The sequence below is a fragment of the Hyperoodon ampullatus genome (genome assembly GCF_949752795.1).
Source record: "Hyperoodon ampullatus genome assembly, chromosome: 2".
Taxonomy (NCBI): domain Eukaryota; kingdom Metazoa; phylum Chordata; class Mammalia; order Artiodactyla; family Ziphiidae; genus Hyperoodon; species Hyperoodon ampullatus.
In genome coordinates, this window is record NC_136915.1 from 115,095,641 (window position 1) to 115,117,833 (window position 22,193).

Sequence of the window (22,193 nt, forward strand, 5' to 3'; positions counted from 1 at the left end):
GCTCCGCAACAGGAGAGGCCGTAACAGTGAGAGGACCGCATACCACAAAAAAAAAAAAAAAAAAAAAAAAAAAGAACAACACTGGGAGAGGGCAGAGAAAAAGAATTCTAGGTATGATAGTAAAGATTCTGAAAAGTTACAGGATACAGTACAGAAACAGATGCTCTATGTCCTTTAGGATAAATGCCTGAGCCCTAGCACGTACTGGGTGTTGCTCTACATACAACCACATACAAGGAACACCCATGGTTTGGACAGGTTCTTCCTGTTGAGTGGTGAATACAAGGTGGTACGTTTTTAAGCTTTACAATGTCATGCTTTGAACTCCAAGAGCCTTTGCAACCAGCATCTACTGAGAAGTCTGAAGAATACCCTCTCAAGGAGGCAAATATACTGAATGACCTCATTCCCATCTCTCTTCCCAGTAAGGTTTTCTGCCTCTTCCCTCCTTGCCAGGAGGCAGAGATATGACCCAAGGTTGAAAAACAGATAACCACCATCTCAAATGACTTAGATTTAATCATCGGAAGCAAACTAAATGGAGAGCTTACAATAGAGAAGAATTACATGTCAGTGCCTTTTGCAAACTGAGCTGGGACAGAAAGGGACTGGGGCTGCCCCTCAACCCGATCCCTTCCAAACAAAGACACCCACAGTGTCCCTGGCAGTCTGGCTCAGGGAAGGGGGAGACTGTTGGCTCTGTGCGTTGAGGTCGCCTTGCCACCGCTCACTCCTGGCCAGCATCAGGAGCCCCGCCTTGCTGGCTCTGGTCATCACCCTTTTTTTTGTGGCCTGATACGATGTCATCAATCCGCAGCAGTAGAACTGCCGTCTAGGAGAAAAACCACAGTCCCAAAGAGGTTAGCAAGGAAGGGAAGGACACTTGTTTTCTTTTAGACGTATCACCTAGCTCCTCCTATATAATTACCATTTTATCTGAAATCTACCCTTTCAGAGTCTTGAATGTAAAATGCAGTTCTCCGTCAGTAAGGGATGCAGCTTATGCTATGTTACCTTGCCTTTTTTTTTTCTTTTGGCCATGCTACACAGCTTGTGGGATTTTAGCTCCCCAACCAGAGATTGAACCCAGGCCCTCAGCAGTGAGAGAACGGAGTCCTAACCAATGGACTGCCAGGGAATTCCCTCTACCTTTTTTTTAAAATTAATAACATTTATTTATTTTTGGCTGCACCAGGTCTTAGTTGCAGCATGCAGGACCTCCTTAGTTGTGGCATGTGGGCTTCTTAGTTGCAGCATGCGAACTTCTTAGTTGTAGCATGCGAACTCTTTGTTGCGGCATGCATGCGGGATCTAGTTTCCCGACCAGGGATCAAACCCGAGCCCCCTGCATTGACAGCATGGAGTCTTACCCACTGGACCAGGGAAGTCCCCCTACCTTGCTTTTTAAATGAGCTAAATATAAATAGGGGGACGGAATTCCTTGGGAGATATTTTGGGGAATACTCTGCCTTCTATCCTCCCCTCCCCAAGATTGGACCAAACACACTGTTTTCTGGTTATCTGGAGATAAACAGCACAGCATATGTCTTAAGAGTGCCTCACCTCCACTGCTGTCTTATACGTTTGCAGCTTTACAGCCAATGGTTCCCATATGCCCAGTTCTTTCATGTCCACCAAAGTACCTGTCTCACCATTTACGCCCCAGGTCTCACAATTCTCCTGGGTGTGCTTGGCCTATAGTTGGAACAAGCATAAATAATTAAAGGGGAAAATACTAGGAACAAGTAAGCTGACAGAGACCACTACATAAAAATCAAATACACTGCACTGATAAGGTAGGGATAAGAGGAAACGGCAATGACAACAAACAAATCAAAAATAAGAAAGAGAAGAGATTTTAAGGAAAACAAGCTACCAGGAGAACCTGGAAAGACAGACATGAACTACCCTCTTAGGCCAAACACAGCTCTTCCTACCCCATCAAGAGAAGAGCATGGAAAGGAACTCACCCGAAGGGAGGTAAGTAGACGGATGGTGCTGGCCCCACAGTTTTGAATAAGGGTACGAGGGATGACCTCTAGGGCTTGGGCAACAGCCCGATATGGCCATTGTTCCACACCAGTCATGGCCTTGGATTTTTCTGTCAAGGCATGAGCCACAGCCATCTCAGAAGCCCCACCCCCAGGCACCAGCTGAGGGTCCAGGAGAACATTGCGGCACACCTGCATGGCATCCTGGAGGTTGCGTTCTACTTCCTTAGGAAAGCAAACAAAGAGTATAAAGCCAAAGCTTGATGACTCAAGGACAAATCAGAAGCACCAAAGGACTTCCTGACTGCCAAGTTCAGTAAACCACCAAGAAGGGCAAACTAAGAAAGGTCCTTCAAACCTTTTGGGCAGGGCAGATGCTACTAACTCTGGAAAAACACATTAACTACAACTGCAACAAGGCCAGGGAGAATGTGGTGTCACTCTGGGATGTTAGGCTTTTGTCCATTGTGCTTGACAGACCTATAACTCTACTCTGTCCTGTCTAGCTGTGTACTCTAGGAGGCTGCACAGTGTAGTGGAAACTCTCTACTTACTAGCTATATGCCTTGGTAAAATACTTAACCTCACTAAGGAAAAAAAAGTAATATTTATAATTTCAACTTAAAAAACTAGGAAACAGTGGTTGCTAGTGGATGGGGAAACGATGAGTCATTGTTCAATGGGTATAGTGTCTCAATTTTTTGAGATTAAAAAAAGTTCTGAAGATCTGTTGCATGTGAATATGAATACACTTAAAACTGCTGTAATTGTACACTTAAAAATTATTCAGATGATAAATTTTGCATTAAAAAAATTTTAAACCATGATTAAAAATAAAAATATTAAAAAAAAGAAGAGAGAGATTTGTGGCTTCAGATGGCAATTAAATAACTATAAATGGGCAACAGGATGATTTTAGGCCCTCTGGGAAACTCTCAAGAAATGGAATGACCTAGATCAGTCACACTTCCAAGGCTGACTCACCGAGAGAATCTCTTTGCTGGCCCCCCGGAGGAGAATGGTGCAGGCCTTGGGGTCTCTGCACTCAGTGATGAATGTGAAGTACTCATCTCCAATTTTCTTGATTTCCAACAGGCCTGCCCCTGTCCCAACATCTTCTTCTCTCAGTTCCTCTGGTCGGCTGACTATTCGGCCCCCACAGGATCTATTGATTAGATGGAGAGAAGGGGGACAGGGAGAAGACCAGATGATGTCAAATACTTTTACTCATCTTCCTGGTCCTTAGGGTCTGTGGTGGGGTGTAAGGGTTAAGGGCCAAAGTGGACTGCTAGCAACATTTCTACCTAACTCGAGACATCTTGGTTGCCTGGTGAAATAGATTTCCAAATATATAGGTGAAGTTTCCTTAAACTAATATGGCTTTATAAGTGAAAGTGTGCATACCTAAGGCAACTACTGTAATGAGATACAGGTTAATTCAAAGTATACTTAGTGGACCCTAAAATTTGGACAAATGAATTCTTATGCATATCTGACCAAGTGTATAACACATAATGGTCATTTCTAGATAGAACTCATCCTATAATGCCCAGTTAGATCTCAAGGCCAATAACAGGACTGTACTAAAAACAATGTAAAGGTCAAGCAAGAAATAAGGTGATTAAGTACATAGTATATGTCTCACCCAGTTTTAATGAATGTAGGGCTAATTTTTTATTTTATTTTTTTTTGCGGTACGCGGGCCTCTCACTGTTGTGGCCTCTCCCGTTGCGGAGCACAGGCTCCGGACGCGCAGGCTCAGCAGCCGTGGCTCACGGGCCCAGCCGCTCCGTGGCATGTGGGATCCTCCCGGACCGGGGCATGAACACGTGTCTCCTGCATCGGCAGGCGGACTCTCAAGCACTGCGTCACCAGGGAAGCCCATGTAGGGCTAATTTTTTATTTGTCACTTTTCCCCCACTCATGGGCATGTAGAGTCAACTATGTATATGTATGTATGCCGAACCATTTCAGAAAAAGCGTTTTAAGTATAACATTGGATTTGGATCTATGGCATATTATGTGATGTTAGGATAGACTTACCTTTAAAAAAATTACTCTTAAAAATAGATGGTATCGGGCTTCCCTGGTGGCGCAGTGGTTGAGAATCTGCCTGCTAATGCAGGGGACACGGGTTCGAGCCCTGGTCTGGGAAGATCCCACATGCCACGGAGCAACTAGGCCCGTGAGCCACAGCTACTGAGCCTGCGTGTCTGGAGCCTGTGCTCCGCAACAAGAGAGGCCGCGATTGTGAGAGGCCCGCGCACCGCGATGAAGAGTGGCCCCCGCTTGCCACAACTAGAGAAAGCCCTCGCACAGAACCGAAGACCCAACACAGCAAAAATAAATAAATTACTAAACTCCTACCCCCAACATCATCTTAAAAAAAAAAAAAAATAGATGGTATCTGAGCCTAGATATTTGTGCTGAAGTAGTGAGTGCAATCTAAGGTTGCATTAACAGCAGCTGAGGATCCAATCAAGGTAATTGTTGGATCTGCTATATTCTGAGCTAGTTAAAACAGACTAATCTGAAATGGACCCCTACACCAAGGTAGTGATCACAGATGTCTAAGCATAAGCTGTTCACTACTGGTTAGGAGCAGTAGAGTCTCATGCAGCAGATAATTGTTACTCTAGATAGAGAACTTCTTCTTCTTCAAATACTTATTTACTTACTTGGCTGTGCTGGGTCTTAGTTGCAGCATGCAGGAACTTTAGCTGTGGCATGTGGGATCTAGGTCCCTGACCAGGGATCGAACCCAGACCCCCTGCACTAGGAGTATGGAGTCCTAGCCACTAGACCACCAGAAAGTCCCTAGACAGAGGACTTCTGAAGAGGGCAGATGGCTAAACCCAGGTTATTTCCATCTGTAAATAATTTGGCTGGCTTTATCCTATGCTAAACTTTTTCAGATAAGGATGACTACATTATGAAGCTACAAAATAAAAGCACATGGGAAGGAGAATCTTATTTTAACCTGGCCTACTCACCTAGCAATGCGATTATTGTCTGTCTTCCGGACTCTGCGGATGGCTGTGATATTGGCCCGCATGAGGTAGTGCTGAGCTAAATCTGCAAGAATAGAGGTGTCAAGCTGGAAACCAGAAACCCTGGGTTCTGAACAGGTTTTTATCCTCCACGTACCCTAACCATCACATGTTAATTATGTTCAGTGTATGACAACATGTGAGGAAAAAAATCACCGACCCTCTTCTACCACAACAATAGTCTGGAAAAATGAATGTAGTCCTACCCGAGATGCCCTTTTCTGTGATGACCACGTCTGGCTTCAGATGGATAATGTCCTCACAGAGCTGCTGAATGTACTCTTCTTCCATTTGGAGGATTCGGGTGAAGTCCTCCTCTCGTGTGATCTCAATGTCAGTCTATGTGGTGAAGAAAAGTCACTCTGGATTAAAAATTTTGGATTGGTAAAGCTCTTTAGGGTCATCCCAACTACTATACTCCCTCCATCCAGCACTCTCATGTACCCCAGAAAGCATGAGTTAGAATAAGCCACGACCCAACACCTCTATAAGCCACTTTAGCTCCAGCAGTCATCTAGTTTAACCCCATTTAATTATAAAGCAACTGGAATGCAAAGTCACAATGCAATTAGTGGAGTTTGGCTAAGGTCTCTAGCCACTTAGTTCAATGTTTCCTCTGACCTGTCAGTGTGCATGGTAACTCAGCATCTTAATTCTTCCCACTAATAAATCAATTCTTGTTCCCAACCGCTGTTTGATAAGCTTCAATTACTTTGTTTTATCCAAGGGTAATGGAGCCTTGTGAGCTTCCTGCCCTCTGGAAATTCTGTGGCACTTCAAAGCTCAATTAACTCCTACTCTATGTTCTACTGATGCATTATGAAAGGTGGCATGATAGTGTGGAATTGAAGCTGAACAGAGCTGGGTTCAAATTCTGATTTGGCCAATACCAGCTGTGTTCCTCAAGCAATTAACCTAACTTCTCTGAGGTGTAGATCCCTCATCTGTAAAATGGAAGTCAGTATCATCTGCTGTAAAGGGTAGTTGTAAGAATCAGAGATTACTTGTAAAGGTCACAGAGTAAGCATGTAACAAACACTTTTTAATTCCCCTGCCCATATTAACAGATTCTTACATCAAATTTAAGGAATAGGGCCAGGGATTACCTGGCTTTCTCCTTTCTTGTATTCCAGAGAAGAATCCAGCAGCACGATGCGAGGGTTCTTGATATAGCGCCGCATCCGCGGATGGGTCACGTCCTTGTTAATCATGACTCCACGTAACACACACGAGTCTTCAATGATGCCGCCAGGTATCTGAGCAAAAGAACCACTTCAATCCACAACCAGGAGACAATTTCTCAACTCCCTGCCCAGACATTCATCTTTCCCAAATGACCACCATTTCAGATTTTTAAAGTATCTTTTTTTCCATGAACCTCTAAAACAACTACAGTTGCCATCACATTTCTTTCTCTCTAGGAAGGACATCAATCTTAGACCATGATACACAATTTGAAGGTTGGCTGAGACAGAAATTCAGTGATTGACAGAGATTTAAAGGGGCACAGGGACTTCCCTGGTGGTCCAGTGGGTAAGACTCTGCACTCCCAATGCAGGGGGCCTGGGTTTGATCCCTGGTCAGGGAACTAGATCCCGCATGCGGCAACTAAAAGATCCTTCATGCTGCAATGAGGATCCCGCATGCCGCAACTAACACCTGGCACAGCCGAATGAATGAATCAATGAATGAATCACACAATACTTCTTAAAAAAAAAAAAGGGCGCAGATCCCTACTTCCTGAAAGATATTTCCATGAATTTTAGACATAGGGCTCCATCTACTGGCCACAAGATATTAATGCTACTTTTAAATCTTAAATTAATAAAGATGGAAAAAGCATTCTGGGGCGTATTAGCGCTATGCTGTAGAGCCCTTGTTTATTCCCTGACCCAGTGGCTGATATGTATGCAAATGCACAAATACAGACACAAAAATAAGCCTTTCTCTTGCCCCTGTAGACCTTGTGTAGGGACAGCAGTGAAGCTAGCAGAAGTATTTCAGATAACTCTTTGGCACCCTCTTTTTCAAGTTTTTGTTTTCCAGATAGCAAATACTCTTCTTCCTGGTTCTAATAATAAAAATATCTTGCTCTGATTTAAACTTATTTCCTCCACAAGTGTGATGACTCATGCTAGGAAATAATTTGTCTCCAAAGTACACACTCAAAGAGTTTACCTTTTCTACTTTTGCGTATTTCTTGATGTCAATCTCCTTCCGACCGTTCTCCTCAAACTGTACAGTTTTGACAGCATCCAGGGCAATGTTGCAAGCCAAAGAAGACCACCGACTGATTACTTTGGTAGTAATGGAGCTGTTGATGATGTTCAGCATCGCATCTCGGTTACTGGTGTCAACAGGGGTACTGGAGAAAAGAAAAACGAATAATATGCTCAGTGGGATCTTGGATGTTTAAGGAAGTCCTCATCTATATCTTGATGACTATAATAGTGGGCCAACAGGCAGAACAAGGGGAATCTGTTCCTTTGTAGCAAACTAAGTGTTATCAAGAAGTAACTTTGTCCACCCTCTGCCTTTTAGCAAGATTACAATTAACCCATCCCTGAAAGGTGTCTCAAATCCCTGAGTAATCTGCTCTCATGTCTGACGACTCTCCACACTTACAGAGTTTACAGTAAAATAATTTCTTTACCTTCTGCTCCAACCAAATAAACTCTATTACTTTCACAACTTGGGTCAAGATACATTTTATCTTTGAAACCTCATCCTATAACTAGCAAATTCTGAGAGCTCCTCTTGAGAATCACCATTGGTCTGTGCTATCCATTTGGACAACTGATTCTATTTTACCTAGCATCATAATACACGGTGTGCCACAGTGTTTTTATGTGTTTAGTCTCCTCTAATGAGATTATAAATTTGTACATGGCAAGACTATCTAGAATCGTAAGTTGTAAGAGACCTTGGATACCATCTTGTCCAAATTTTCACATACTGCTGAAATCCCTTTTATTAACACCGTAAGACACACAATAAGCAATCATTAAATAGTTGCTGACTTAATGTATTTTAGGGAAAAAGCAATAGCTCCAAAAATATTATCTAAGGTATACAGGCAGTTATTGCTTGATAAAAAAAAAAAAACATTAATGATTCAGCTCCAAATATTCAATAAATCCTTTGTGTACTCTACATTCTTACAAAGCTTACTTCATAAAAATGTTTTGTTTTTTTGCGGTACGCGGGCCTCTCACTGCTGTGGCCTCTCCCGTCGCGGAGCACAGGCTACGGACGCGCAGGCTCAGCGGCCATGGCTCACGGGCCTAGCCGCTCCACAGCATGTGGGATCTTCCCGGACCGGGGCATGAACGTGTGTCCCCTGCATCGGCAGGCGGACTTTCAACCACTGCGCCACCAGGGAAGCCCCATAAAAATGTTTTAAATCAAACACCTCCTTCTGTAAGAGTGCTAGACAGATATCATCATATACTTTGTTTCTTAACAGCAGGAAGTACAATACAAAGCTCACCAAATTGCTAGGTACTTGTGTACCCGACAACCTAAGGATATGAGTAGAAAATTATAGGTTTTAATTAACTAATTAAAAATAAATTTATTTAATTAATTGATTTATTTTTGGCTGCGCTGGGTCTTCGTTGCTGCGCGTGGGCTTTCTCTACTTGTGGTGCGCGGGCTTCTCATTGTGGTAGCTTCTCTTGTTGCGGAGCACAGGCTCTAGGCGCGCAGGCTTCAGTAGCTGTGGCTCGCGGGCCCTAGAGCGCAGGCTCAGTAGTTGTGGCTCATGGGCTCAGTTGCTCCACGGCATGTGGGATCTTCCCGGACCAGGGCTCGAACCTGTATCCCCTGCACTGGCAGGCGGATTCTTAACCACTGCGCCACCAGGTAAGTCCCAGGCTTTATATTTTAAACAACCCTTTTAATCAAAAAAATTTTGCATTCTGTATCATGGTCTTACTTAACTGACATTTCCTCAAGTAGAAGGCACACATTCCTATATTCCTTTTATTACCTTATAGCACTCAGCAAACATAGACTAACAGCAAGCTCTGTGATAACTAGAGAGGATTCAAATAGCATTTTCAGTACCAGTCCTTTTGATTTTAATGAAAACCACTGGCTACCATCCTCCACAGTACTTTAGAGAAATTGGTTATTATATGAATTAGTTATAATCATACACGATGGTAGGGTATTTTAAGCCCTGAATAGTTATCTAACTCCTTAACTTATTTCTCCCACTAGAATCTAAAACTTTGGAGGGTAACTGTATTTTACTTACTACACACTTCCCATAGCAGTGCCTAACATGGAAACCAGCAGACTGCATATAACCAAAATATATTTTGAAGAATTAAACCTAGCTTCTTTTATTTGTCTGCTTTGCCTCCTTTGCCATTTTCTAAAAACTTTTATTTCTCTTATCCTTCCCTTCATTTTGCTCCCCTCTTTGTTTCTCCTTCTCACAAAATAATACCAGGGTATAAACTACTGGTGATGTGCTCGGCCTTCCTTTACCATCTAAGAACAGATTAGTCTTCCAGGCCTCCCATAGTTGACACTACCCATTTCTGGTCCCCACCTCCAATACCTTATTTTCTTAAGGGTGCTGATCATATCGTCCAAAGCCCTGCGATAAGCACTGATCACCACTGTTGGGTGCATCTGCTGCTCTAGGAAGTGCTCAGCCACAGACAACATCTCCCCTGCTGAAAAAAGATACATACACCAAAACATTTTGAAAAGTACCTCGATATCAAGGCAACTTCATTATGCTTCTAAAAATACCTGCTCTTTTTTCTAAAGTAGGTTTCCCCAAAAGTATGCAAATACTATTCCAAATTTTATACTTTGTACAAGCAAATTCGGAAAAAAAAATAGTCTCATCAGATATATTTTAAATGATCAAAGATTGATCCCAGGGTTGACTTATTCTTGTGATCTAACTAAATATTTGTTCCCAGTTTCCTAAACAAATGGTAAACATTTTCCCGAAGACTCTAAAATTGAAAGAAAAATAAAGGAAAACTGACTTGCTTATTATTATTTCAATACCTAGCATGTAGTCAAACTGCTGGTACTGAAAACAAAAAAACCCACAAACCTTTATACCTGCAAGAATACCCATAAAAATTTACAAAATTTACCCTCTGGAAGAGGGATTATTGGTAAAATGTCCCTTCTTTTTAAAAACTGTCCTTACTTTCTAATTCTAATTGACATACACACACACACAAAAGCTTGTTTCTAAAAAAAGTTTTAAAGAGGAAAAACCAGTTATTTTGGTCAAAAAAGGACCTTCTGCACAAAGGGCCTGTACTACCAGGTCCACTGACCCTAATTTTTTAAATGTACACAAATGTGTAAAAGTTCACATGTATACTCTTTGGCATGTGCTCAAATGTTTGATTTCAATACCTTAGAATTCCTAAGTGACCATCATGTATATTAAAAGAAAGATAATCAAATATTTTGAAACATGCTCTAATAAGTTAACTTAGAGAAAACTATACCCTGTTAAAGAAGAATCAGAACAGTATCACAGAAGAAAGATATCTTCAGAAATGGCAGTTTTGGTTTTTTAAAAGCTACCTAAGTCTAAGAAACCTAGACTCATGGATACTTAACCTACTTAATATCTCCACGAGATTTAACTAAGATTACCAGCTAGAAAATTCTGCCTGATACCTAAAGCTCATCTTCTACCCAAATAAGTGAAAAAGCATACGGAGTCTTACCTACTTCTTTCATCCTCCAAGTTTCTCTTCAAAGTACAGAACTAGCCATATGTAATTAATTCTCAATCCACAAAAGAACTGGATCTAAAGATGTGATTAGTTGGTGGTGACTCAAGCAAATTTCCACCCAACTCACCATTCTCAAAATGCAGTACAAAGGCATTTAAAAATTCTTAAAAAGTTCATATTATAATAATTTTGTTAAGGATTCTATTTTTAGGCCTGTGGGCCAACACTATAAATTGGCATCTCCTAATTGAAAAGTTTTTTTCTCAATTCCTAAAAACATATTGCTACAGATTTTCATTTTTTTAAATTAATTTTTTAATTTTTATTTTTGGCTGTGCCACACGGCTTGTGGGATCTTAGTTCCCGGACCAGGGATCAAACCCGCCCCCTCGGCAGTGAAAGCGTGGAGTTCTAACCACTGGACCACCGGGGAATTCCCATGTAACACATGTAAACAAGTGTCCTTTACGTGGTATATTTAGTGGCATGTTTTCCACATTTTTTGTGCATTTTCTTGTTGATTTCACTGTTTAAAATGGCCTTAGTCCTAAAGTACTATCTAGTTTTCCTACGTGCAAGAAAGCTGTAATGTGCCCTGTAGAGACAATAACTTACTACATAAGCTTTGTTCAGGCATAAGTTATAGTGCTACTGGGCATGAGTCCAGTGTTAATGAATCAACAATATATATTAAATAAGGTGTCTTTAAAACAAACAAATAAAACATAAAACATATATATTTATGCATTGATAAATATGTGACTGGAGGCTTGAGGAACCTAACCCCATACTCCCCCCGGAGTGATGGTTTGGTATTCACTAATTCAGTGTTTGTGGTGACTTTATAGAATATAACTTATTGTGAGTAACGACAATGAGAGTAACGACAATGAACTGTATTTTATTCAACCAGATTTGCAAAGCTCATCCTATACCACGATGAACATTTTATGCTCAGTTGGAGAGAATACACAGAAAGTTAGCAAAAAGTTCTTTAAACATTTATAATTAGTGGATTGGTAAAAATGTTCTTCTTAAAATATGACTCAGGGGACTTCTTTGGCGGTCTAGTGGTTAAGACTCCATGCTTCCACTGCAGGGGGTGCAGCGGGTTCCATCTCTAGTCAGGGCACTAAGATCCCACATGCCGCACGTTGCGGCCAGAACAAAACAAAACAAAAAGCTCTGACGTTATTTCTGGCAAAAATCTTAATGTTTCAATCTAATTTTCCTTATCAACCTTCCATTCTTTTCTTACCAAGAATAATTACAGATGTGGTCCCATCTCCAACCTCTTCATCCTGTGTTCGGCTAATTTCAATCATGGACTTGGCTGCTGGATGCTGTACTTGAATCTGAAAGAAAGACCTCTTAACCCATTCTGCTTGGTCCTAACTCTTGAGCTTCTTGCTTCCACACTTACTCCCTTTTATTGTTTTACCACAGCTTTAAAGATTAAAAGTGGCCCTTAAGATATCTAAGTAAAACACCTTTCCAAGTCTTTTTCTTTTGGGGGAAAAATGCATTAGGACAACTTAACTACTGAAGTTTCTTGAGAACAGAACAGTATCTTTTAGCTTATTTATTGGGAACACCATTGTTGTGGTTGAATTGTGTCCTCTGAAAGAACATGTTGATGTCTCATCCCCTGAAAACTATATTTGGAAATAGGGTCTTTGCAGATGTAACCAAGTTAAGATGAGGTCACAGGGGTAATCAGGGTATGCACTAAACCCAACCACTGGTGTCCTTGAGACACACAAGAAAATGCCAATGTGACAGAAGGGGAGTTTATAAGCCAAGGAATGTGGTCAAGCATCAGAAGCTATAAGAGGAAGGATTCTTCCCTAAAGCCTTCAGAAGGAGAAAGGCACTACTGACACCCTCAGTTTGGACCACCAGCCTGCAGTCCATGTGAATAAATTTCTGTTGTTTCAAGTCACACAGTCTGTGGTAATTTTCTACAGCAGCCCAAAAAAGCTAATCATTATTTACATTATCTCTTTATGTATCCTTTATAAAATACTTTTGCTTTCTAAAGCAAAACGAAAAGTCAAACCTCTCGAAGAATAGCATTGCCATCATTGGTCATCACAATGCCTCCCATTGGGTCCAAAAGCATCTAGGAGAAAAGCAGAAGTTATATTTAAGTGTCCCAGGAAACAGAAAGGGAAAATCTGTAGTCGAAGTTTCAGTATGAGATAAGCCTACCTTCATCATAGACTTGGGTCCCAAACATGTTCGGATGATATCTGCAATAGTCTATGGAAAGAAAATACAAAACATGTAGGCACAAATCAGAAGATGGTGAGTGTGTTAGGGGAAGAGGCATGAGTAACCCACACAGCCAGTGTTTTAACAAGGACACTTCTAAAGCAGGGGTGGCGACCACTTTAAATACAGCACGCCACATGGCTAGATTCTGTTCTTTGCTTTTTCCGCTTTGGGAATGTTTTCTGGATGCAGAAAGAAATAACTTTTCACAAGGAAAAAAAGGGACATGCCTCCCAGAGCTTCAGTTTCCCAGCAGTCCAGATAACTGAAGGTCCACGTACTTATATTTCTTTCCATGATAGTAGCCTCCACCCCATGCTAATTAGATCTAGGGCTATTTCATTCTTTCATTCAAAAGATATTTACTGAATACCTACCTATCCAGGATCTACAATGAGTACCAGGAATACAAAAGGAAATTAATACAGTTCTTCCCTTCAACTAACTCAGTCTAGTACGAGAGACAAACACAAATAGAATATTATGAGACAATGTACAGTAATAGAATATGCACAAGTTAATATGAGAAGACCATTAGGCCTAGCTCAGAGAGGGAAGGCTTCCTTCTCCTTACCACTGAGAGGGAAATGTCCTGAAGGAAGGGAAGTCAACTTTTCCTCTGCGAAATTGCAAACAAATACAGAAATACTAGGGAAGGAAGATACAGGCAAACTACTATAAACAACTTAAAAGATGTGCTACCTTGGCAGCATTGATGTTTCCAGATTGAACTTTTCTTCCAGACTCACGCTTTGTGTTCTGGCCTAAAATAGATAAAAACAAAAGGCAACACCCCAGGACTGCCCCACTGTATATAAGCTATTTATTCCCCAATCTTTGAAAATAAAAACACACCCAGGTTTCATGATGTATATACGGATTAAAGCTTATCAACTTGTACTCCTTAAATATGTGCAGCTTATTGTATGTCAATTATACCTCGACAAACTGTTAAAAAGTAAACATACATACTTATGGCTACTTACTTCTTTATTTACTTCAACCCCTGGTATACGAAGAAACAATCCATAAAGCTTCAACTTTGGAATCTTGGTCATCACTTTCCCTCTAGCCAAACATTCATGTATTTACAGCAAGAATTCATAACCTGAGATCTGAGATCCATGAGATTCTCAAAGGGCTGGTGTCTCTAAAAAGCATCAATCTCTCTTTTACGTAAAAAGGGAGTTTGGGGGTTCATATTCTCATACTTGGATATGGGGAATCATACTGACAGTCCCAGCATAATTACTGATAGTGCCCCACACTGTGCTGTGCAATGAGAACACATACTCAAGTGTCTGGGTTTGCCAAAATAGTCACTTCATGCTTGGACATAACAAGAATGCCTCAGTCACCCATTTACCATTAGGAAGAGCTGACTACGTATTTTAATAAGGAGCCTAACTGGATACAGCCACTAATGCCAGAGATTAACGTGGACCTCCAAAGGGCTGCACAATGCACCACTCAGTCACCCCAGGGCCCTCTCAATGGGAGACAAGCCAATGACTATAACTGAACCTACGTAATGTCTCACTCCTCTCTCCAAATTATATTTTCCCTACAATTTGCTGTAAAATTTTCGATCCAGTCCCATCAAACCTAAACACAATTCTCAGGATTTCGATTCCTATTTCAGGCAGTGATAACTAAAATCCTGCATGAACCTTTCTGATGGATTCATCAGAAAAAACAGGGTTTTTTTTCTGGGTTAAGTGAATTCTTGTTTGAAAACAGTTATTTTCCAGGTATAGACAAAATAGATAAAATCTTGGAATAGCATTCTCTACAAAGAAGATGGTGAGGGAGGGAAAATGGCTAGTCAGGCATCTCAAGTGCTCTTGCAAATAGGATACATAAGTTACACAGGTTGGAATCATACCAAGGGAAGACAAGGGAAATGGGACTCGTAAGTAAGGAAAGAAATCTGGGATGTTCCCGAAGGGTAAAGAGAACCAATCGAGGAATCTGGGAAAACTCAGCTGGTAAGTGGGAAAGATTACAACGGAGGGGACACTTGAGGGAATAATTACATCTAAGCCAGACCAGTGAGGCAAGCAGGGTTACTTCGTGAAAAGGGGTTGACTAACAGAAATTCAAGAGGACGGCTACCGAAAAGGAAGTGGCCGAGGATACGACTCGCTGTTTGCCAGACCCTCTTTTAAACAGCTATATCTCCTTATCTCATTTAAGCCTCACAATCCTATGAGGAAATACTGTTAACCCTAATAACAAAGATGGAGCCATTTTTAATCAAGCAGTTTGGCCGAGGCCACACCGTTACTAAGGGATGGGCCAAGATTATAAAGCTAGGCCAAACTAAAAAATCTTTATTCATTCAGCTACACACTGAAAATCGCTCAAGGAAGAGTGCAAGGGCGGGGGTTGGGGGTGAAGAACGGAACGCCGTTCCGTTCAACAGGCTCGGCGACAGGAAGGTCAGTTTGCATTTGCCAAGACAGGGGAATGGGTTAAGAGAAGAGAGGAAAACGGGAGAAGGGGCTTCCAAAATTACCGACTGGAAGGCTCAGTGGCCGGACCTGAGCGGGACTGGGCTGAGGCAAGGCTGTAAAGTGCGGAAAAAGAGGGGTGGTGAAGAGGGGGGTCCCTTCCCCGGCTTTCCCACAACTCACTAAGCACGAGTACCGGACGATGGCCCATCATGGCGGCGCGATGCAGAGCCGGGTACCCAGAGCTGGGGGAACCAGCAGAACCTTCTGGAGAGAGAGAACCAGCGAAACCCAGAAAACGCCGCTTCCACAGGGCTCACACGCAAACCCGCTACTCTCAGGGTCACCACCAATCACCTCACCCACCTCACTGACCGGCACGCACACAGACCAATTGACATTCTTAGCCCCGCCCCCTACGTAAGAACGCAGGGAAAGCTAGATAGAGAGAGCACGATGATGGAAATGAGAGGGCACAGGCGCTTGCGCAATAGGGTGGCCGCTCCCGGCCGCGTGCAGCGCGAACCTCTGCGCAAGCGCCAAGGCTCGGGCAGTTGGCCGGCATGCCAGTGCGCATGTGTATCAACTACAAGGGTGGGTGCTGGGGTTGAGGCTTTCGATTAACACCGCAGGTAAGGTCCTTAAACTGTTGCGTCTCAGCTCCTCTCGGGTTCCGAAGGTCAAGAAAGGCGTGACAGTTTCCACGCTTTCGTTCCAGCCTTAGCAGCCGGGAGGGATGGAGGGGCGGGGCTTAAACCGGCGGTTGAGGGAAGACCTGGCCGGTTTGATGCGGGGTGAAATGGGAGTTGTAGTCCGATCGGACTGGGGTGGGCGGTTAACTATTCTTCCGGGCACGCTGGGAATTGTGGTTTATTGTCTCTGACTCGTTGCTGTGCGTGGACCTTTACCTTCTTAGGCAAATGTGTTCTGCTGAGGCTGTGAGCGGTACCGGAGGGTGATGGCTTACTTTTTCCCCGAGTTATCCTATCTAAAACACTCTTTCAAGTGTTCCCTGTACTGCTCTAAGATTTTTTTTCTCCACGCCCATTCCCTCCTCTGCCCTCCTCATCTCCTCAGCTACCGGTGCATTAGACATGTTGGGAAGCCAGAGTTTTTAAATTACCTTACAAGACAGGAAAAGGACGGATATTACAGAAATTAAAACTAGGAGAGAACACAGAATATTTGCCCGTTCATAGGAGACTCTTAAGGTTTGGGCATGGTTACAGTACTATTTTGTCCAGGAAAAAAGGCTGCAGTACTACTAGAAACAGCTGTTTTCCAAACTAATGAAGGGGGTGTGAGACCAAGATCAATTCAAGAACAATTACTTATATTTGGCCATGAGATAGAACAGTACACCCTTTCACATTTTTTCCTCCCCAAATTGGAACAGCCTGAGCTCTGCTGGGGAGAACTTATGAAGTTGTTAATAGTAAAATAATAGCATGGGTTGTCGGTGGTCATGTGATTCTTTCCCAGGCACCACACCTGTTGGTGTTCAGATGGAGCAGCATTCTAGTCATCCTACTAACAGAAGAGGTGTGTGTCAGAGGCCCTGCTTCCTCTCCCTTAAAAACCAGACCTCCTTGGGCCTCCCTGGTGGCACAGTGCTTGAGAGTCCGCCTGCCGATGCAGGGCATACGGGTTCGTGCCCCGGTCCGGGAGGATCCCACATGCCGCGGAGCGGCTAGGCCCGTGAGCCATGACCGCTGAGCCTGCGCGTCCGGAGCCTGTGCTCCGCAACGGGAGAGGCCACAACAGTGAGAGGCCCGCGTACCAGAAAAAAAACAAAAAAACAACAAACAAACAAAAAAACCCAGACCTCCTTAATTGCTCAGCTTGTGGGAAAATGAAGCTAGTTGTATGTATGTTTTTTCCTGTTACTTATTTAATTGGAAAGTATTTGTATTTGTTCTGCATTTCCCACTAAATGGAAACATTCCTGTATTCCCAGTGGCTAGAACTGGATCTGTTAAATAATGGATGCTCAATAATTTTTTTAGAATATTTTAATAAATTTTAAAATTTATTTTTGGCTACTTTGGGTCTTAATTGCTGCGGACAGGCTTTCTCTAGTTGGTGGTGAGTGGTGGCTGCACTTCTTTGCTGTGCGTGGTCTTCTCATTGCGGTGGCTTCTCTTGTTGCGGAGCATGGCCTCTAGGTGCTCGGGCTTCAGTAGTTGTGGTTCACGGGCTCTAGAGCACAGGCTCGGTAGTTGTGGCGCACAGGCTTAGCTGCTCTGCGGCATGTGGGATCTTCCCAGACCAGGGTTTGAACCTGTGTCCCCTGCATTGGCAGGCAGATTCTTAACCACTGCGCCAACAGGAAAGTCCCAGATGCTCAATAATTATATGTTGAATGAATATATTAATTATCCCTTTGCATCTCCTCTTAATACTTAGAACAGAAGACATATTGTTGGCTAGAGTGAACAGATACTCAGACTGAGTGGGACAGTCCCACTGGTGGCCAGGGAAGTGCCTGAGACCATCTGACTCCAGAGCCTATTCACTTAACTGTTAGGTGGGTTAGATTACTTTATCTGAGAGGCCTGCTCTGTCATAACTTGAACATAAATGAACTAGGTCTTCTCACAGATTATATTGTGCAGTGGTAAGGAGCATGACTTTGGAGTCTATAGGCCTGGATTTGATTCCGCCATTGGCACATACTCATTGTGGAATCTTGAGCAAATTTCCTAACTTAAGTTTTCTCAAAAAAATGCGGATAAAGCTACCTACTTCATAGGGTCATTATGGGAAATGTATAAGGTAATGTATGTAAATCACTTTTTATTATTTTCTCTGTTCTGCTTCCTTTTGCTGCTCCCCAACCTCATCCTCTATTATACATTGTCCAGTCAGAAATATGGTTCCTTTAGTATGGATTGTGTGTAACATACTCTTCAAACCTTACAATTCAGTAGAAAATGCATCCTCATACACCTAGGAAGGGCCCAAATTAGAAGTGCATTTGCATGGATGTTCACAAATTTTTCAAATGGTGAGAAGAATCTTGAGGCCTGAGTTTCACCTTCTAGCTCCTTACCATGCTGAATGAGCCATCAAATGAGGTGATGACTTGAGCAGGAGCGAGGAGAAGATGGAAGACCTATGGTAGGGCTCAGAAAACTCCACGAACCCAGGGCAAAAACATGGATTTCCCTCACCAAGAGTAACTGATGGTGCTTGATCACTTAATGACTGTCTAGACGGCAATACTGTCAGTTCCATGAGAATAGCAACCATGTCTGTTTAGCTCACTGTGATATCTTCAGTGGCTGATACATTGCAAGCACTTAACTGTTTCTTATGTGTATGAATGAATGAATTCAATTTTTTTATCCTTTTTTGATCTCATTATGATAGTGAATAATGGATTCCCCACTGTCTCAACCCCTTTAATTCTTTCATAGAACCAGCTGTTCTGCCTTTCCATCCATTGCTCCTCTGTATACTTTGCCACTTCCTTTTCATCTTCCGAACTCCTGAGGAGGAGTTCCCCAAAGGTCCGGTTTTCTCTCAGTTTTTTGTTTTTTTTTTTTCTCTCACAGTTTTTGACCTTGGAGAGCTAATGTATTTTTGCAGTTCCTTCATCACCTCTTTGTGACTGACCTGGCAGTTTGACCTTTCACCTGAGCTCAGTGCCTTCTCTCTGGCTGTTTTTCTAGGCATTTCTATTTGGACTGTCTTGTCTCACCTCAGATCCAATATGTCCAAAATGTGATTTATGTTAATATGACATTACCCCAACTCAGATTCCCTTGAGTGAGAAAGGAAATTCAGAGGCTTGTGCAGTTGGGAGGTTGCTGAGGTAGTCAGAGAATAGGAAGAAGAGCTACCAGTACCACAGGGACTGGAACTGGGGATTCAGTGCCTGTAGCTATCTGCCCATCTCTCCATCTTTCTCCTGCACTCTCTCTTCTCTCTAATCTCTTGCTTGTATCTGCTTCTCATAGCATGCTAGCCAAATTCAGTAGCTTTCATTGACCCCAAATTTACATCTTCCCAGCATAGCAAATCAGAGGAAAGCAAGCTTTGACACAGAATCTATATATCAATCCCAAGGAATGACTGGCCTAGTTTGTCTCATGTGCTTACCCCTTCAATCAGTCACAGTTGCCAAGGGGGATAGGATACCATGATTGCCCTGTATTGGGTCACATGCCTTTTCCCGTTGGAATATGGAGAGGGGTCTGATGTATGTATGACCTGGAATCTGGGGAAAGAGTAGTTTTCCAGAGCAAGGGTTGCTCAGTAGACAGAAATGACATATGTCTCCTATAGGACTCATGATTTTCTCCCTACAAATCAAATTTTCCTTCTAACGTAACTATTTTTACCAAAGGTAATCTGTTTTCCCCTTTGAGAACTTCCATGTCCAACCCATTTTAATCCCAGTGGATTAATTAAAATAGAAATTTTATCATATTTTCTAATCTTAAAAGGCTCAGTGACTTTCTGAGAAAGTCTCAGATTTGCTATTGGAAAGGGTCTTCCATGACCCATCCTGCTTTCCCACTCTCCACCCTCTAATTCTGGCCACTTTCTTAGGGCTCCTCATCCTTCTAGCCATATTCTTGCTTCCTTGCCTTTGCTCACGCCATCTTTTTTTTCTCCCACTTGAAATATCTTTTCCACTTATCCAAAGCTTCCTGTTTTCAAGGTCCAATAAATATCCTCCACCTGCCTGGAGTCTTCTTTGACTGTTGTACTCATATTGATATCTTACCCCATTTCAAAAACATTCATTTTTACATTTAATCACATCTTAGTGTAACTAAAAGATAAAAGGACTTACTTTCACCCGAGACTGTCAGACTCATTGTTTATGTCCTGTGTTGTTATATCACCATTTCACCAGTGTCTGATTCGTCTCCCTAAGTAGGTATTAAACACCTAAGAAACCATGTCTTAGATGTCTTATGTATGCCCTAACATTCAGCACAGTAGTCAGCATGTAGCACAGATCGATAAGAACTTGCAGAATATAAGCAAATTAGATTTTAGCTTATCCCAACCCTGCTTGGTTTTCCTTAGTCCCACTATGGTTTCTCTTTTGTCTTATATAACTTTCTTTGAAGATATTCAGGCCAGGGTCTCAGCACCTGTATTCATAGACCAGACGCAGGGATCTAATTAGGCTGTCCCTTGTCGGAATGAACTCTTAGTTGCCTCTGATTTTGTTCCAGCCAAAGAGCAAGGTAATGCTGTGCCTCTTTGTTGAGCCAAACCCACCCCCAGCTTTATTAGTCTTCAAGCAAGTTCCCCACCAGCCACTTGCCTGAAAATCCCGGCAACAAAGCTGTCCTCAGGTAAGGAAGGATGCAGGGTGGATTTCCCAAATGGACTCAGCAGGGGGAAAGGTTGTATGGAGGCAGTGGCTGGAGCTGGCTGAAAATTTTATTGCTTGCTAGTAGTGCTAGTTGAAAAGTGGCCAGGGAAGGAAATAGTAACAGTTAGCTCAGTTTCTTTGCATTTCAGTTATTCATCCTCCCATGGTGAAATCAGTGGGTATTTAGCATACCTGTGAGAAGCCACACAGCGCACTAGACAGTCATGACTCCTGTTTTTGAGGACCTCAGACTTTAACAAAGAAGTCAAGACCAATAAATACACAAACAATGGATAAATAACTACCAAGGTTAACTAAGAGCTGGATGCATATAATGTAGTTGAAAACATTAGAAAAAGAATTGATTTCAGCAAGACTGGTCAAAGTTAGACAACAGGAAGAACTTCGGGTCACTGCTGCTGACCTTACTATGTCATGTAAGAAGAATGCTGAGGCATCCCCTGAGCTCTTGAAAGGGAAGTTAGGCCACACTCTCAGACCATTGCATTCACTCATCAAATATTTGTTGAACACTTATGCTCCAGGTACTTACTCTTCTAGGTGCTGGGGACACAATAGTGAACAAATCAGACAAAAATCTGTGCCTTCCTGGAGCTTACATTCTAGAAGGGGGAATTAGCCAACAATTATGTAACTAATTACAAAATATGCCAAATAATCGTAAGTACTAAGGGAAAAATAAAGCAAGAGAGTGGGTAATAAGTTCCAGTGGATTGGTTTCAAATAGGGTGGCCAAGTAGGCTTCATGGAGAAGGTGACAGCTGAGCACAGCTGCATCTGGGTTGAGTTGTGCCCAGAAAGATTAGAGCGGTCATCTTATTAGAGCCCTTCCCACCTCAGTACAATTATAAAATCTCTCTTTTGTCTCCTTTGCACCTCCATTGCTCTTCCTTCAGGAATTGACCACAAGCCTAAGGAATGCCTAGGACTCCTAGAATGTATGTATGCCAGTCTCCAGCTTGAGACCCAGCTTGCCCAACAACAGATGGCTATTTTTGAAAATTTACAAGCATCCATGACATAACTGGCTCCTGGGAGAGAAAGCCAGAACTCTTCTCTCCCAACCTTATCTTGCAATCTGTTGTTAACTCACCTGCCCCAATTCAGTAAATGAATTGTGGAACAGAGTTATTGTGTATGTTTTCCCTACTCTCTTCCCAGTAAACCCTTGGTGGAATCTGGGCATATATATTCTACAAGTGGTTGGTTAGTTCACAAGTTCATAGTAAGTGCTCATTGAGTGCAAAGCACTATACAAGGCACTTGGGGATACATATCACAGAAGAGAGAGTTTTGGGGGATTTACTATCTAACAAGGCAGATAAGAAAAAGAATTCATT

The 22,193-nt window shown here is 42.4% G+C and overlaps 2 protein-coding genes across 2 annotated transcripts; one reads left to right on the forward strand and one right to left on the reverse strand.

Annotated features, from left to right (window-relative positions):
• Positions 1 to 501: 501 nt before the first annotated feature.
• Positions 502 to 15,723, reverse strand: CCT3 (chaperonin containing TCP1 subunit 3). The gene is made up of 14 exons (XM_079698029.1): positions 15,678 to 15,723; positions 13,744 to 13,805; positions 12,979 to 13,029; positions 12,827 to 12,889; positions 12,026 to 12,122; positions 9,612 to 9,729; positions 7,220 to 7,406; positions 6,148 to 6,297; positions 5,248 to 5,380; positions 4,985 to 5,066; positions 2,976 to 3,156; positions 1,971 to 2,216; positions 1,564 to 1,695; positions 502 to 832 (listed from the first exon to the last, which is right to left on the reverse strand). Exons 1-14 carry the CDS (start codon positions 15,706 to 15,708, stop codon positions 728 to 730), a joined length of 1,638 nt encoding a protein of 545 aa, XP_079554155.1. The 5' UTR covers positions 15,709 to 15,723; the 3' UTR covers positions 502 to 727.
• A 334-nt stretch (positions 15,724 to 16,057) lies between these two features.
• Positions 16,058 to 21,967, forward strand: TSACC (TSSK6 activating cochaperone; the record flags this gene model as incomplete). The annotated part of the gene is given in 5 exon segments (XM_079721953.1): positions 16,058 to 16,088; positions 20,690 to 20,721; positions 20,725 to 20,812; positions 21,750 to 21,874; positions 21,878 to 21,967. Coding segments are annotated over 5 exon segments (366 nt in total).
• Positions 21,968 to 22,193: the final 226 nt, after the last annotated feature.

What these genes read in the sequence shown, in the direction of transcription:
- CCT3 (XM_079698029.1), bottom strand. Translation starts at nt 15,708, where the DNA reads ATGATGGGCCATCGTCCGGTACTCGTGCTTA. An exon ending in TCGTCCGGTACTCGTGCTTA is followed by an intron (nt 13,806 to 15,677) that starts GTGAGTTGTGGG and finishes TATCTATTTTAG; the next exon opens with GCCAGAACACAAAGCGTGAG. An exon ending in GCAATGCTATTCTTCGAGAG is followed by an intron (nt 12,123 to 12,826) that starts GTTTGACTTTTC and finishes TCTTTCTTTCAG; the next exon opens with ATTCAAGTACAGCATCCAGC.